Source organism: Pipistrellus kuhlii, unplaced genomic scaffold (genome assembly GCF_014108245.1).
Source record: "Pipistrellus kuhlii isolate mPipKuh1 unplaced genomic scaffold, mPipKuh1.p scaffold_m20_p_1, whole genome shotgun sequence".
NCBI lineage: Eukaryota > Metazoa > Chordata > Mammalia > Chiroptera > Vespertilionidae > Pipistrellus > Pipistrellus kuhlii.
In genome coordinates, this window is record NW_023425404.1 from 10,989,116 (window position 1) to 11,004,457 (window position 15,342).

The 15,342-nt window shown below is 41.6% G+C and overlaps 1 protein-coding gene across 3 annotated transcripts in view; it reads right to left on the bottom strand.

The window, feature by feature from the left end:
• TTLL5 (tubulin tyrosine ligase like 5) overlaps positions 1 to 15,342 on the bottom strand; it is a 239,727-nt gene that overhangs the window by 44,914 nt on the left and 179,471 nt on the right. For all 3 annotated transcript variants that reach the window (XM_036430782.2, XM_036430771.2, XM_036430764.2), the window contains one exon: positions 13,680 to 13,897. In XM_036430782.2, the coding sequence (XP_036286675.1) occupies positions 13,680 to 13,897 (218 nt within the window). The remainder of the gene's footprint in view (positions 1 to 13,679; positions 13,898 to 15,342) is intronic.

A 15,342-nucleotide genomic window follows, 5' to 3' on the forward strand; every position in this document is an offset into this window, starting at 1 on the left:
GTTCTAAATTCAAATTTGTTGTGGTAGGCTGCATTCGGGTGTCTACCCTATGCCACCATCTTGGTTTCTCTCTGTTTTCCATTATCATTCTTCCACCAGATTCGTAAAATTTTTACACCCCCCCCCCCACACTTTATTGGTTTGAAAGTTACAGAGCTAAATATAACAATTATTTAGTTCTTGTTTTCCTAAGAAAATGCTTCTAAGTTGCCCTTAAATGTGACACAGACCTACCTTTACTATTCACTGACTACTTGTCCTTGAATGTTTTATTTCTTTTAAGCAGATCAACAATTATTTTTATAGTTACTAATACTCATTGGCTGTACTTTACTGTTTCATGTTATCTAGCACTTCTGTGTTCCCTTTTATCCTGTCTTCACCAATTCTTTCACTGAAAACCATGGTTCCTCTTAGATTTTAAATCTTTCCATTTGTATTTCTTTTGCCTTCTCTCTGGAATGAGTTTAGCTATGCATAAAATTCTAGACTGAAAGTTGTCACTTGAACACTTTATGAGCTCTTGTTTTTTGCTGCCTACTGTTGCTGGAGAGAAGAATCCTGGTATTCTGTGTTCCTATGGAGTTCGAGTGAATTTTCTCTCAGGTGTATTAACATTTCTCTTTATGCTTAATGTTCTGCTGTTTCACTATGATGTGTCCAGATATGCATTTATTTTGGTACATGAAATTTATTTTTTAGCTGAGGACTCATCATTAATTCTAGAAAATTCTCTTATTGTATTTTGAAGTATTGCTTGTGCACCTGTCTCTCAGGTCTCTCTAGTGATACGCCTATCAAGAGTCAAATGTCATGCCCCACAAGACTCTCCTATTAGATACATAATCTATTTTTAAATGTATGACCATTTAAAAATATGAATTTCATCTGTAAGGAATTCAACTTCTAGTTGTTGATTCTGTTGGCAACCTTTCTTAGTATTAGATTATTCATGTGTTTAGGAATTTTGGTTTGCAGGCTCATTTGGAATAGAAATCATTTCCCCTTGCCTCTCTAGTTGCTTATCTCTTGCAATCTGAAGATTTTATAGTTGCCTCCACCCAGACACCCTGACCCCAGACCAGATTTATAGAAGTATTTTGGTGCCTTTGCTTCAGTGATTTTTAGAAGTACAGGTGAGTACTGAGACATGGACAGTTACAAGGGCATGCCATTATCTTCCTGTGTAGGCCCATAGTCTCATATAAAGGTCCACGCCAGCTTTACCAGTCTCCCATTGGGAGAGCCCACTGCATCCTTTAGCTCAGGTGATGTTTTTTCATTGTGTGTTTGTGTGTGTGTGTGTGTATGTGTGGGGGGGGTAGAAGGGGGTTGCCTTGGTATTGTTGACATTTTTAGACTGGGTAATTCTTTGTTTGAGGGGAGCTGTCCTGTGCTTTACAAATGTTTAGCATTATCCTGAACTCTACTCATTAGAAGCCAACAGCAACGTTCCATCCCCAGGCGCCCTGTTATGAAAACCCAAAATGATTCCAGAGATTGCTAACATCATCTCCAGTTGAAAACCACTGTTTTCTTTTCAGTTAACGAGCCCGGTTTTAGTCTCTCCTCTTGGGTAGGGCACTTTCCGGCCCAATATGCCACAGGAGCTGAACTGCAAGCTGCCCCGGCCTGCTTCCAAAGCAGAGCTCAGGAAGTTTGCTGCTGCAGCCTCCTTCACGGATTCTTTTATTTTTATACATTTGGGGGCCAAAGGAGATGCTCCCCTTGTTTTGAAGCTCAGCTTTTGGTTTTCTTCTTTAAGCTTTTATCTCTCTTTGCTATGTGTTTGAAGCAGAGAATATTAAGTATGAACTTATGGAGCCAACTTGACTGGAAGTCAGTAGGTCCAAATCTAATCTTTTGTTTTGTTTGAAACTAAGCCTTTGCCTTCAATAGTCATCAGTTATTAGTGTTCAGGAAATCAGAATGTGTTTGAATTTCCATAGCCTTGCTAGCAAGAGCCAAATCACACTTACAAATATCTTACAACAAAAATGTGACTTCTTTTAATGGGGAACAATGGCCGCGACAAAAATTACAATTACACCAACCAGCATGCATGGACACTAAATATATACCAGGAAAATACATGATCTCATTTAACCCTAAGGATAACTCCAAGACATAGGTAATCTGTTACAGATAATGAAAGAGAAGCTTAGAGGTATCCCTAAATAATGGTTAAGTGAAGGAAACAGGATTCAAATCTAACTGGAAACCTTGGGCTGTTATCAGCCGTATTCTTCTGCTTCTCCTAGCACTCTACACTGTATAAATGATCAATGGTAAATGCTATTTAGTGACTTCTGGTGAACACACCTTTATGCAAAGAACCATGTCACTACCACCAGCACCATTTCCTGGTAACTCATCATGCAAATAAGCTCTCTCAAGAGCTGGGGCCTGAGCTTCTCTCTTCTTTCTCAAAAACAAACTTCAAGAAAGCAGGGCTCGTTTCTGTTTTGTTCACTGGTGTTATCACCAATATGCCAGAGCAATGCACAGAATAATGGACATTTAATAATATAGATACCATAAAACAGTGAAGACAAGATATATGTCCCTAAAAGATTTATGGGAAACAGAACACATATAAAGAGGAAAAATAAGCAATAAACTAAAACCTGATCTTGAATAAGAGGCAGGACTTAGATTCAAGAGGCTACAAGCATTCTGTAGAGGGGATGGGCATGAGCATTTGGGAACAATAGGGGAGCAGACTGTGCAAGGGGTAGTATAACATAGGAAATCCAGAGACATGACAAAGGACACACTGAAGAAGGCTTTAATGTCAGAGTGAGGGCCCAACCTGATCTTGCAGGCACTTGAAAGCCTCCATAGATTTCAGAAAAAGGCTCAAAAACAATTTGAGATTATATATATTTTGTATCCCCACCCAAGGATATATTTATTGATTTTAGAAAGGTGGGACGGACACACACACACACACACACACGATGTGAGATGGAAACATTGACTGGTTGCCTCTTGTACTCGCCCTGACCAGGGATCAAACCTGTAACATTTTTTGGTGTATGGGATGATGCTCCAACCAACTGAACAACCAGGCCAGGGCTAGAGATGATAATTTAAAAATTGCTTCCAAGGCTTGCTTGTGTACCCTATTTCTAGATAAATATTTTATTGATTTCAGAGAGGAAGGGGGAAGTAGAAACATCAATGATGAGAATCATTAATTGGCTGCCTCCTGTATGCCCCCTACTGGGGATTGAGCCTGCAACCCAGGCATGTGCCCTGGCAAGGAATTGGACGTGACCTCCTGGTTAATAGGTCAGTGCTCAAGTACTAAGCCATGCCGGCAGAGCTACCCTGTTTCTTTAAGAACCAATTTGTATAGTTTAAAAATTTTCGCCTTGTTCTACTTTTCTTTTTACTTAACTGTGATAGTTGTTTTCAAAATGACACCTTTCATCCAGTTTTTAAAATTCAGTAGCATACAGTCGTGCACAGTGCCCTTGTAATTTTTCAATCTCCCCTATGTCTACTTTTGAAACCTCTTATTTGAATTCTCTTGTTTTTCTGGCAGAGCTATGTTTATTTTCTAGTTCCTTGGCCCCAAACTAAATACGTAGTGTTTCAAACTTAACTAATTTTATTGCTTACTTTTCACTTTATATTGCTTTTTTTCTTAATTTCCTTTGATCTGTTTTTCTTAGCTTTTTCTTATTGACTCTTTTCTATGTTCAAGAGATGAGAGCTTAGTTCAGGTATGACTAATAGTTTATGTGCATCTTCACCAGTTCAGGGTCTTCCCTGTCTGTGGTAGACATTACTGATCTATCAAAGCACTCTTCATTGCAAAATTTGAGCAGTCCTCATAATTACCTTCAACGTGACACTCTGGGAAAGCAACAGGAGCCAGAGTATCAGTTGAACCCAATCTGCCATTTGTGTCTTGGTTAATTTTTTTCAATATTCCTATGTTTTAACAACAAAAATAACTATGATTATGAATTTCCCTTTTAGTACATATTTAACTACACTTCAAATATATTGTAAGTTTTGATATGTACAATTCAGCCCTAGCCGGTTTTGCTCAGTGGATAGAGCTCTTGCCTGCAGACTGAAGGGTCCCAGGTTTGATTCTGGTCAAGGGCACATACGTCGGTTGTAGGCTCAATCTCCAGTCCTGGTTGGGGCATGTGTGGGAGGCAACTAATCAATGTATCTCTCTCACAGCAATGTTTCTCTCTGTCTCTCCCCTCCCTTTTACTCTCTCTCTCTCTAAAAAAAGGAAAAATATCCTTGGGTGAGGATTAATAAGCACACAAATAAAAATAGATTTCAATTTACATTATACATATTTGAACCACCAAAGGAAGACCCATCATTCTATGGCTCTCATGCACTTCTTTTCCCAACTGGACCATACACATCCCAAGTAACTTTTAGTTATTGTACCCAGTTCTCTGAATGTGTTGTTGTCTATGTTCAAAACAAGCCTTAAGATCTCCAAATGCCACCACGATCAAGGTCCAAATCCCACCACGATCAAGGTCCAAATCCCACCACGATCAAGGTCCAAATGCAGATGACTGGTAGAGGAGAGAGTCTAAGTGGCAGAGTCCTTGACTGGCTCTTACTACCTCTTGCTTTCTCCAGGTCCTTAGAGTGAGAGGGTCTCCCACTGATTTCTGAGACTACACCCTCATAGGAAGGCAGTAGATAAAAACCCTCCACATCGTTCTTCAATCTAATCCTTCCACATTTAACAGAAATCACCCAAAACCTCAACATAAGTGAGATAACAATTCTTCCTCCTGTTGAATGTTTTACTGGCCATTTAAGTGGGAAAACTGGTGGGGGGAGGGGAGAGGAGTGTAAGTTCTTAAGTGCTTACATTGCACTTTCTCAAAGGCAGTATTGTGGATGACTGACTTTCCATTTGCTGTATAAAATGAACTTGAGTAGACTGGCGGGGCCTTTGAAATCAGTGGTCTACCAAGAGCCTGGGGTTAACCCAGATATGGATATTAGTTTGCTTGTTTTTAAATAAATCTTTATTGTTCATATTATTACAAAAGTTCCTCAATTTTTTCCCCTCCACCAGGTCCCCACTCCACCCCACCTCTGCCCTTTTCCCACCCCGCATTGTCCACATCCATAGGTGCAGTTTATGATCAGGCTCTTCCCGCATCCCCCACTCCTCTTTTCCCTGAGAATTGTCAGTCCACTCCCCTTCCATACCTCTGATTCTACTATATTCAACAGTTAATATTGTTCATCAGGTTTTTTAATTCCCTTGGTTTTTGGATTCACTTGTTGATAGTTGCATATTTGTTGTTCATAATTTTTATCTTTATCTTCTTCCTCTTCCTAAAGAACAATTCATATAATTTTGGTTTGGCAGTGATGAACTCCTTTAGCTTTTTTAAATTTTATTTGTGAAGCTCTTTATCTGGCCTTCTATTCTGAGTGACAGCTTTGCTGGGTAGAGTATTTTTGGCTGTAGGTTCTTGCTATTCAACATCTTGAATATCTCTTGCCATTCCCGACTGGCCTGCATGGTTTCTGTTGAGAAATCAGCTGACAATCGTATGGGTGCTCCTTTATAGGTAACTACCTGCTTTGCTCTTGCTGCTTTTAATATTCTCTCTTTATCTTTTGCTCTGGGAATTTTAATAATTATGTGTCTTGGTGTGGTCTTCTTTGGATTCCTTGTTTGGGGTTCTGTGTGCTTCCTGGACTTCTAAGTCTATTTCTTTAACCAGGTGGGGGAAGTTTTCTGTCACTATTTCTTTCAGTATGTTTTCGATATCTTGCTATCTCTCATCTTCTGGAACCCCCATAATTCTGATGTTGGTTCGCTTGAAGTTGTCCCAGAGGTTTCTTACATTATCTTCAACTTTCTGGATTCTCTTGCCTTCTTGCTTCTGTGGAGGAGTGTCTTCTGGCTCTTTATGTTCCAAATCTTTGACTTGATTCTTGCGATCTTCCATTCTGTTTTTAGGACTCTGTATAATATTTTTTATTTCAGACAATGTATTCTTTATTTCTTATTGATCCCTTATTATATCCTCATAGGTCTCATTTATTTTATCGGCCTTTTCTAGGAAATTCTTGAAAAACCTTATAAGCGTGGTTTTGAACTCTATATCCAGTCTCTTCTTGTCCTGCATTTCTTTCATTTGTGATCTGTTTCCTTGTCTCGGCATTTTTGCTGCTTCCCTGAGTTGGTAGGGTGGCTTTGTGTGTTAAGGTGTCCTATATGGTTCAGTGGATCAGCCTCCCAGTTATGTGAGGTAGATACTCTTGGTGCACCCCTTTGTGGACTGTGTATACAGCCTGTTTTAGTTAAGTCTTAATTGTTGTTGGTATCACTAGGACGAACTGACCTCCAGGCCAATTGGCTGTGAGGATCAGCTGTATCTATGCTGGGAGACAGCCTTATTCAAAAGCCTCTGTGCTCAGCTTGGATGGGGCGGAGTTTCAGGGTGGAGCCTACAGCCTTGGCTTTCTGTCAGACCCACCCTATGAGGTTCCTGAGTCTCAGTGTTCCTCAGTGTCCTTTGGTACTTCCTGCAAGCACCCGACAGAAAGGTGCTCTTGAGTTTCCCCCACTACCAAACAGTCTAGTCTCTCCCCCAATGATCCCGGAACTGGGGTTCAGTGCAGTTGGAAGTGGGGTTCAGTGCAGTCTGGAGCTTTTATCTCCTTTTTGCTAGGGCAATCCAGCGGCACAGTCAACAGTCCGTCCTCTGTGCACAATATGCGCGACTCTGGGGCTCTGTCTTTAGCCGCTCCCGAGTTTCCGCCTTACTGCTTAGAATCCCTCTGTATGAGCCTGGTTCCCCAGGTTCTAGCCCAGAACTGTGGTTCAGTGCAGTCGAAACTGGGGCTGAGCACAGTTTGGAGCTTTTATCTCCTTCCCACTGGGGAACTCCAAACAGGCACTCAGCTGCCCCTCCTCTCCGGCTCCGTCCTCTCCCCACGTGTGCAGTGTCTCCGTACCTTGGGCTTTTAAAGCTTCTCTGATTTTCCTTCTGGTTTTCTCTTTCCTTCTAGTTGTAGAATTTCCAGTCAGCCAAGTTTCCTGTAGTTCTGGATGATGCCCACTTTATATTTTAGTTGTATTTTTTGAAATGGTTGTGTGAGGCTGCAGTTAGGCATTTACCTATGCCGCCATCTTGGTTTCTCCTCTGATTTCAGTTCTGGCTCTGCCTTGGACCACCTGTGTACCTTGCTACACTCACAGCCTCATACTATGCCTCTATTTCTTTATATTCCAGCAGTAAAAGTCGATGGTTATTGTGATAGCATGATTGATGATGATAAATATACATTTGGTCTTCTCCTGTTTTTGGCTTATAGCTTCTGAAACCTTGGAGTTCCCTAAATGCTGACAGTGATAAAGGTGTCTTCTGCTACATTAATGAGGGAGATTTTGGAAGCACCTAAAAATGCAGGCTGGTTTTTAGGAGAACCAACTATGTGGTTAGAGGACTGGAACTTCCAGTTGAATCAATCACCAATAGGCCAATAATTAATCAATCATGCCTGTGTAATTAAAGACTCCATAAAAACCCAATAGGATGAGGTTTGGAGAGCTCCCAGGTTGGTGACACGGGAAGACAACATGGCAGTTCTGCACCCCTTGCCCTCTGCATATCTTCCAGCTGGCTTTCTTGAACCATACCCTTTGATAATAAACTGGTCTCCGGTAAGTAACCTGCTTCTCTGGGTTCTGTGAGTCATTTTAGCAAATGAATTGGAACCTAAGCAGCAGGTTTTGGGAACCTCTGGTTTATAGCCAGTAGGTCAGAAGTACAGGTAACACCCAGACTTGCACTGACATTCTGAGTTGAGAGGGTCATTAGAATAATCAATCTATAGCCCTAATCTATAGCTGCCTGGTCAGAAGCACAGGTTAAAAATCTGGGTCTGAGGCTGGCACCTGAAGTGTATGTATGTGTGTGCACACCGAGCACAGTCTTATAGGACTGATTCCTTAACCTGTGGAATCTGCTGCTGTCTCCAGGTAGGTAGAGTTAGAATGGAGGTGGATTCCTGGACACCCTGTTGGTATCTGAGAACTGCTTGTTGATGTTGAGGGGAAACCTCCCCTTTCCTCTGCCCACCTTGGATCTGGCTCCAGGAACCCTTTTTAGCTATATGTTTTGGAAATGTATAATTTAGAGAATCCTATATTTAAGGATGGATATGCCACAGATTTAATCATATTTCTTGAAATTATAAATAATAAAAGGCTAAAAGGCTGACAGAAGATGGTCAACCTACAATATGACATCTATGCTCACGTCAAGTACCTACTCCTGGATCATTTCAACTCCCGATCACTTTGCCTCATTTTAAATGAATCCTAAGTTAAAAAGAAATTGCTTTAAAAAAAAGAAAAAAAAGAAAAAGAAAAAAAAAAAGAAGAGCCGAAACCAGCTTGGCTCAGTGGATGGAGCGTCAGCCTGTGGATTGAAGGGTCCCAGGTTCGATTCTGGTCAAGAGCATGTACCTTGGTTGAGGGCACATCCCCGGTGGGGGGTGCAGGAGGCAGCTGATCGATGATTCTCTCTCATCAGTGTTTCTAACTCTCTATCCCTTTCTCTTCCCCTCTGTAAAAAATCAATAAAATATATTTAAAAAAATAAAAATAAAATAAAATAAGAAGAATAAACACCTGATCTTTATGTTTACATTTTTCTGATGTCACCATTCAGGTCAGATGAACTGGCACTTGGTTTTAGCATCCTGCTGAGCTCCTGATCGCTTTTTTCCCACCTAATGCCTAGCAGCTTTTCACAAACAGCCCTGTCCTGGGTGCTGACACAGAGCAGCATTTACCTTCGATTTCCACTGAGGTCACCCTGAGGAAGAATATCTTATAACCTGGATAAGGAAAGTGAGTCCCAGCCGATGGAAGAAGAGCAGTTTAGTTAAGTGTGGTATAGCAGCTTTGACCCCGCCCTTCCCAGCTCATCTCTAGTCAACAAGTTTTGCCCTGGCAAACTTGAACCTTCTCATGTTTCTTTCTTCCCATTTCCTGGAGAGTGTAACTGGCTCTGAAGAAGGGCCTTTACAGGGAAGAGACAGTCCGGGTGCATGTACTTGTTCACAGGCTGTCATACTTCCTGGTTCAGCTGACCGCCTGAAATACCACAGCCAGTTCTGAAAGGACAATCTGAAGTGGGTACTAAATTATGAAGTGTTGCAAACACTAGAGAGGAAAATCAAGGAAGGCTATTGGCACTATAGAAAAGGTTAAAAAATCAAAATCATTCTCTGCACAGAACTGACGAATAAGATTTAGCTAAAGGAAATATAAGACTATGACTCTGGGAACGCTAACAAAGAACTGTTGGGCCAAAAAGGGATGATGAAAATGGCTGTAAAGCACCAGGATTAAAAAGCAAATGTGCTCATAAAAAAGCTTTCAATGGAATAGACAGAAAACAAGCTATTTTGGGTAATTATTCAGTGGGGACAGTGGTTTTGTTTTACAGATGGGAAACTGAAACCTTTAGAGGGAAAGTGACCTGAATATTATCATAAAGAAACAGAACTCCACTGTTCTGACTCTCAACTCCCTTTGCACCCAAATCCAACGACATTCCATCTTTTATGTTCCATTGTTCTCTAAAATCAACCCTCTCGGATGTGGAAACTTTGATGCTCTTGGAAATTGCTTCTATATTTGTCTAATGCCAATTTCTGTGCTAGAGAATGTTGAAGCTCAACCCCCAAACAGGACTTGGCATGGTCTATAGCTCATTACAACTTCTCATTAGTTGTGTCTCTTGGGGCAACTATGGCATTCCTGAATGTGACTCAGTATCACCAGTCACAAAGGAGGGTTCCCGATTAACCTGCACTGAGCCAGAGTAAAGACTGCAAAAAGCTCTAAGCAAATGAAGTTACACAGCTTGTATGAAGAAAGTAAAACAATTATACAAAAATTTCCTGAAATGCCATCTTAGTATTAACCACAATGCCTAACACTTATTTTACATATATTACACACTCGGCACTGTATTTGTGCTTGGCATTCATTAATAATTTATTTCTGTCAATGACCCTATGAGGCAGGTACTATGATTATCCCTATTCTAAAATAGGAAACTGAGTCACATAGATGTTAAGTAACTTGCTGTGCAGGCAAGAAACATGAATTACTTTAGAATAATTAGACTATATCAACTGATACTGAGAATCCCGATTTCAGAAACCTTGGAAGAACTCTGTAGGTTAAAAATAACTTCATCAACCCAAATAAAGTATGGAGTTTAGTTCACAATAATGTACAATGGCAGTTTCTTTGTATGGAACACCCTTTAAATGTGCCATGGTGATGTAAGATGTTAAAGGCAGGGAAAACTGGGTGTACTCATCTTTATGAGTAATGTCTTTACAACTTTTCTATAAATCTAAAACTATATAATAAAAGCCCAATATGCAAATTGTCCCCTCAATCAGGAGTTCAAATGTTCGACCAAGGGGTGGGGTCGGCTGGAGGCCCAGGCCGGTGGTGGTGGTGGTGGTAGGCAGCTGGGGGAAGGGAGGTCGCGGCTGGCAGCCACTAGGGATCCTACACTTGCATAAATTTCGTGCACTGGGCCTCTAAAATTAAAAAGTTCTTTAAAAAAACACACACAACACTTTATTTGTATACTTCACGGAGGGAGCTTTTCACTGAGTCAATGCAGATACAAACAATGCTTTTCTTTCAGAAGAGCATCGAAAACTGTGGGGCTCGAGCCCTGACCAGTTGGTTAGAGCATCATCTTGATATGCCAAGGTTGTGGGTTCAATCCCTAGTCAGGGCACACACAAGAATAAACCAATGAATGCATAAGTGAGTGGGACAACAAATCAATGTTTCTTTCTCATATATAAATAAAGTTACTGTTTAAAAAAAGAAATCTGTGGGGCTCTCACAAGACTGCACATTTCACATGTAGTAAGATAATGTTCAGGTCCCCTTTAGTGCTAATTTATTTAGCTGCAGAGACTTGTGCTGGAGTTTTAAAGGCAAATTGGAAACTATTTCCTGGAACAACGCCTCACAGCATGCCTTTTGATTCTTGGATTATATTTCTTGAATTCTGAAGAAATCTGCTTTTTTCCCCCCTTCTGTGCATTTTTGGTGCTGAGCTGTTTCCGGTTTTCCCACACTCCTGCCTGTCAGAGAGAAGAAACCACAAAAATGCAGCAAAGCAAAGTTTGTCCATAGAGTTGCAATTCCACCTCTGAAGGCTGGAGAGCTCTCCTGCCAGCAGTGGGTTCAGGGCAGCGAGCGGCGCCTTCAGATGGCCAGCCCGCTGCCTGCTGCCCAAGCCTACCTCTCCACCAGCAGACCAGCTAGCCACATGGGCCAACAGGCCATCTCAGGATACTGGCAACCATCAGAGAATCCACAGACAGAAAGTGTGCCGGCAAATGCAATATTCATTTGCGGCTCACTCATTTTCCTGCCTAACTGTGTGATTCTCAAACCTGTACAAAAGAGTGTGATTTAGAAAGCGTGTGCCAGGTCCATGTACTTTACAAGTATTAATTCTACTAATATTTATCAACTGAAGCAGATATTTTTTTCACCTCCACTTCACAAATGAGGAAACTGAGGCCAGAGATTAAGTAACTAGTAACTTGCTGGAGGTCTCCAGTCAGTAAAGCGTGGAGCTGGGATGTGAATACAGGCAGTCTGCCCTGAGGCTGCACCCTTAGAATCGGACTCTCCTCTCTCCAAGGGGAGAGGCCATACAGCTTCCTTCCTATTGTGCTCCTGACTTTCAACCAGGAATGGCAGCCTTCCTACTGCCCTTCTCTAGTGCTCCAGAGAGATCTGTAAAGTCAAGACAACACCAATAATTTCCAGAATGGTGCTTGACACTTAGTAGGCACTGAATATGTACTTGTTGGATAAATGAATAATGGCAGCAATTAAAACAGCCAGAAGGGATTGTTTTCAATTCAAATTCAGAATTTGATTCACCGTGCAAGGGGGTAGCTGGGGGAACTGAACCATTTTTGCCATATCCTAGGATTCTTTCTTACCGAATCTGGTTTTATAAAGGACAAATGAATGAGGAGCTGCAATGAGGACAAGAGAAATACACAAAGCTCCTCCAGGTGTTTATACATTAGGAATGCCTGCCTCTTCCACACTGAAAAGTGCCCCAATTTTAAATGGAGAATTAGACCCAGCACCCTTTGCCAGTCTATTTCTGGCTCACTAGCAGGAGGTAGAATGAAGGATGTGACCTACAAACGTTTGATTCAGGAGTGGAAATGTGTTTTTGAGGTAAAATAGGTAGACTCACACGGCATTGAAGGGAACCAATGTGTTGCCACCCTAAAGCTGTTTTTTTGGGTTCTTGACTCTAAGAAAGAAGACTCAGAGGGAGCCTGTGACCCTCTCCACTTTCCTGCCCAAGAGATTCAGACAGAGTAGCCTACTTGGGAAGGAAGCCTTGTCTTACTCCCCTTAAGGATCTTTACCCCAGCAGGAAGACTCCAAGCCTGCTTGGCATTGATCAGCTGAGCCCACTGGTTTTGAGCTGCCTGGCAAAAATTTTCCTGCCATGTTCCCCTTTTCCTCAGCTATCTATATAGCACCTATTCTCACTTCTGAAATCTAAGACCCCCACCCCCCATTTTCTCCTTTGTCAAAATGTCTTATACACTCAATGTTCCTCGCTGTCTTTGGAATTTTCATTCTTATGTGAATTCCCCATGTGCATGTATTAAAACTCTGATTTTCTCATGTTAATCTGTCTCTATTAATTTGATTATTAGCATATACAGCAGAACTTAAAAGGCAGGAGGAAAAGTATTTATGTATATGTGTGTGTGTTTACTGATTTGAGGAAGAGAGAGAGAGAGAAAGAGAGAGAGAGAGAAATATTGATTGGTTGCCTCTGCACACAACCTGACTGAGGACTGAATCCTCAACCTGGGTATGTGTCTTGACTAGAAATGGAACCTGCTATCTCTTAGTGCAGCGGTCGGCAAACCGCGGCTCTTAATGAGTTTGCCGACCACTGTTAGTGTATGGGACGATGCTCCAACCAAGTGAGTCATGGCCAGGGCAGTATTATTATTATTTTAAGGCCCACAGTATCAAAAAATGTTGTCACAGAGCCTGCTGACGAATGTTAGTGATAATCTTCATAATAAAATCCCACCCCTATGTCTTCCTATTCAAGTACCTAAAACTGAGCAAACAAAGGAGGGAGTGGCAGGGTATTGAATTTTATATGAAATTTTGTGGCTCTGACTCTGCAGAATGACCAAGAGAGGAATGCCTCCAGGAGGAAGTTTGCATTTCCTTTCTCCAGGCCCCCAGCTTTGCATCGTTATCTGGTCCACTGTCTGATTGTAGCTCCTGCCAGAAGCTGGAAGGGCTGGTTAGCAATGACCCTAAACCCTTGGGGGTGGCAGCTCTCATCACAATCCCTGGGAACCTGAGAGAGCAGTGCCTGCCCCTCTCACAAGGGTAAGAAAGAATCCAAATGCAGGTACGTTTCCATAGCTCCCCAGGCATTTCCAGTTTGGAGCCAGAGCTGAGAACCAGAGTTAGCCTTTATCACCCATCAGGCAATCTCGTTTTCAGCAAGTCAGTACATACTGTCCTGAAGATTCCGTAAGTAAAGAGGACTATTAGCACAGAGCTGATATAATTCAGAAGATTATGGCAAACTTACTTGGAAGCCCTCTGCGATGTTGCCTTTTTGAGGACTTGTTTGTGATTGGATGGGGGTTTGGGGACCAGGGACGAGGAAGAACTTGGAGGTGGCACCACTTTCTGTGGCAGAGTGGCTGGCTTCTGGCCACCAGCCGTGGCACTTGAAATTCTGCAAGCTGCACCATTATTTATTGTCCATAAATTGGAGTTAGGTAGTGTCTGGCTGCCAAAGATAGCCTATCAGAAAAAGGAAAAAAAGAAAAAGAGAAAAGATCAGTGGTGATGCCCTTTACAATTCAGTTGCTATAATTGGACGAGGTTTGTAATCCTTCGGTGGGACAAAAGGAAAAGGGAAATTGTTAAAGTAATTTTTTAGGAAAGACTTTTAATAATGCCAGTGCAGGTCTAGATTCAGAGAAAGGGAATATCCTGAAGCAGAGTCCAGGTGCTCTGTTGAAAGTATTCTCAGCAAGTGCTACACATTGGTCCACACGAGTGAATCAGAAAAGCATATGGTCTCTCTTAGCTCCTTCTTTGTTAAATTCATCAAATGTTTAACAAATGTCTCCTACTGGATGGCAAGTAGTAGAAGAGTTGCACAGAACAAAAGGAACTGGAAGCCTGACTCAACCTGAGCCCTCTCCCAGACACTGCACCCCTCCAGAAGGTTTGCACATCTGAAGAAAGGGAAGAAGTCAGTATGGCTAAGGCAGAGAGAGCAAACAGAGCGAAGAAAGAAGGCTGGGACAGACACCAAGAGCCAGATCATGCGTGGCCGTGGAGGCTCTTTGTAGAATTCTGGCACAGTAGCATCCCATTGGCCTAAAGATTGTCACTAGATGGACATCTGAGAGCACTTGTGCTTTCAAAGTGAAATAACCACTCGAATACAAGATGAACACAAGCGTATTTTTGCTCAGAGGGTAAGCCTACAAATAAATGAAGACCTAAAAATCATGATTTAAACAATACAAACACCAACACATATCGGTAGTTAGAATGTGAATGTATGCTTCCTTCAAGTAGATCTTTTAAAAATTCTTACAACTTATTTATCTCATTAGAAGAAGATTGTTTAGTATCACAAATTTTGTTACTGGTTCTTCAATATTATTAACACCGCTTTCAATATGCATGCATTATAAAAGCTTTCAATGTGAAATAATGTTAACAGAGAATTACTGTAATAGACGAAATACATAGGACTTTGTATTAGATGATGTCTGGCAACTGATTCCATCTGTAGATACCACATATGAAACGACATGAGGAAAATGTCATTTCCTGTGGCAAGGTCCAAAGGAATGAGATTAGATGTTCTTAGGAAAATGTTGCCCTGTAGATTGACATCACTAGCATTATTTTTGTCCTTTATAAATTTTATTTTTTAAGATAAAAAAGATGAACTGAGTCGCTTTAGTAAAATGTTATCCAGCCCTTCCATACTCATGCCTGGGAATGAACCACTTTAGCGAAATGTGTCCAAAGGTGCTGGGCTAGGCAGACCTGAGGGGGACCAAGGGTTCCTGCATGGCCTGACAAAGAACAAAACAACTGCAGAGGTCGAGGACCGCTGTATTTTCAAAGAACCAATCCGAGATGTTTCATCTCTGTGAACCCAAGGGGAAACTGAAGTGCTGTTCACTCACCTCTGCCTCTGACCCAAACAAGGGGAACAAAGA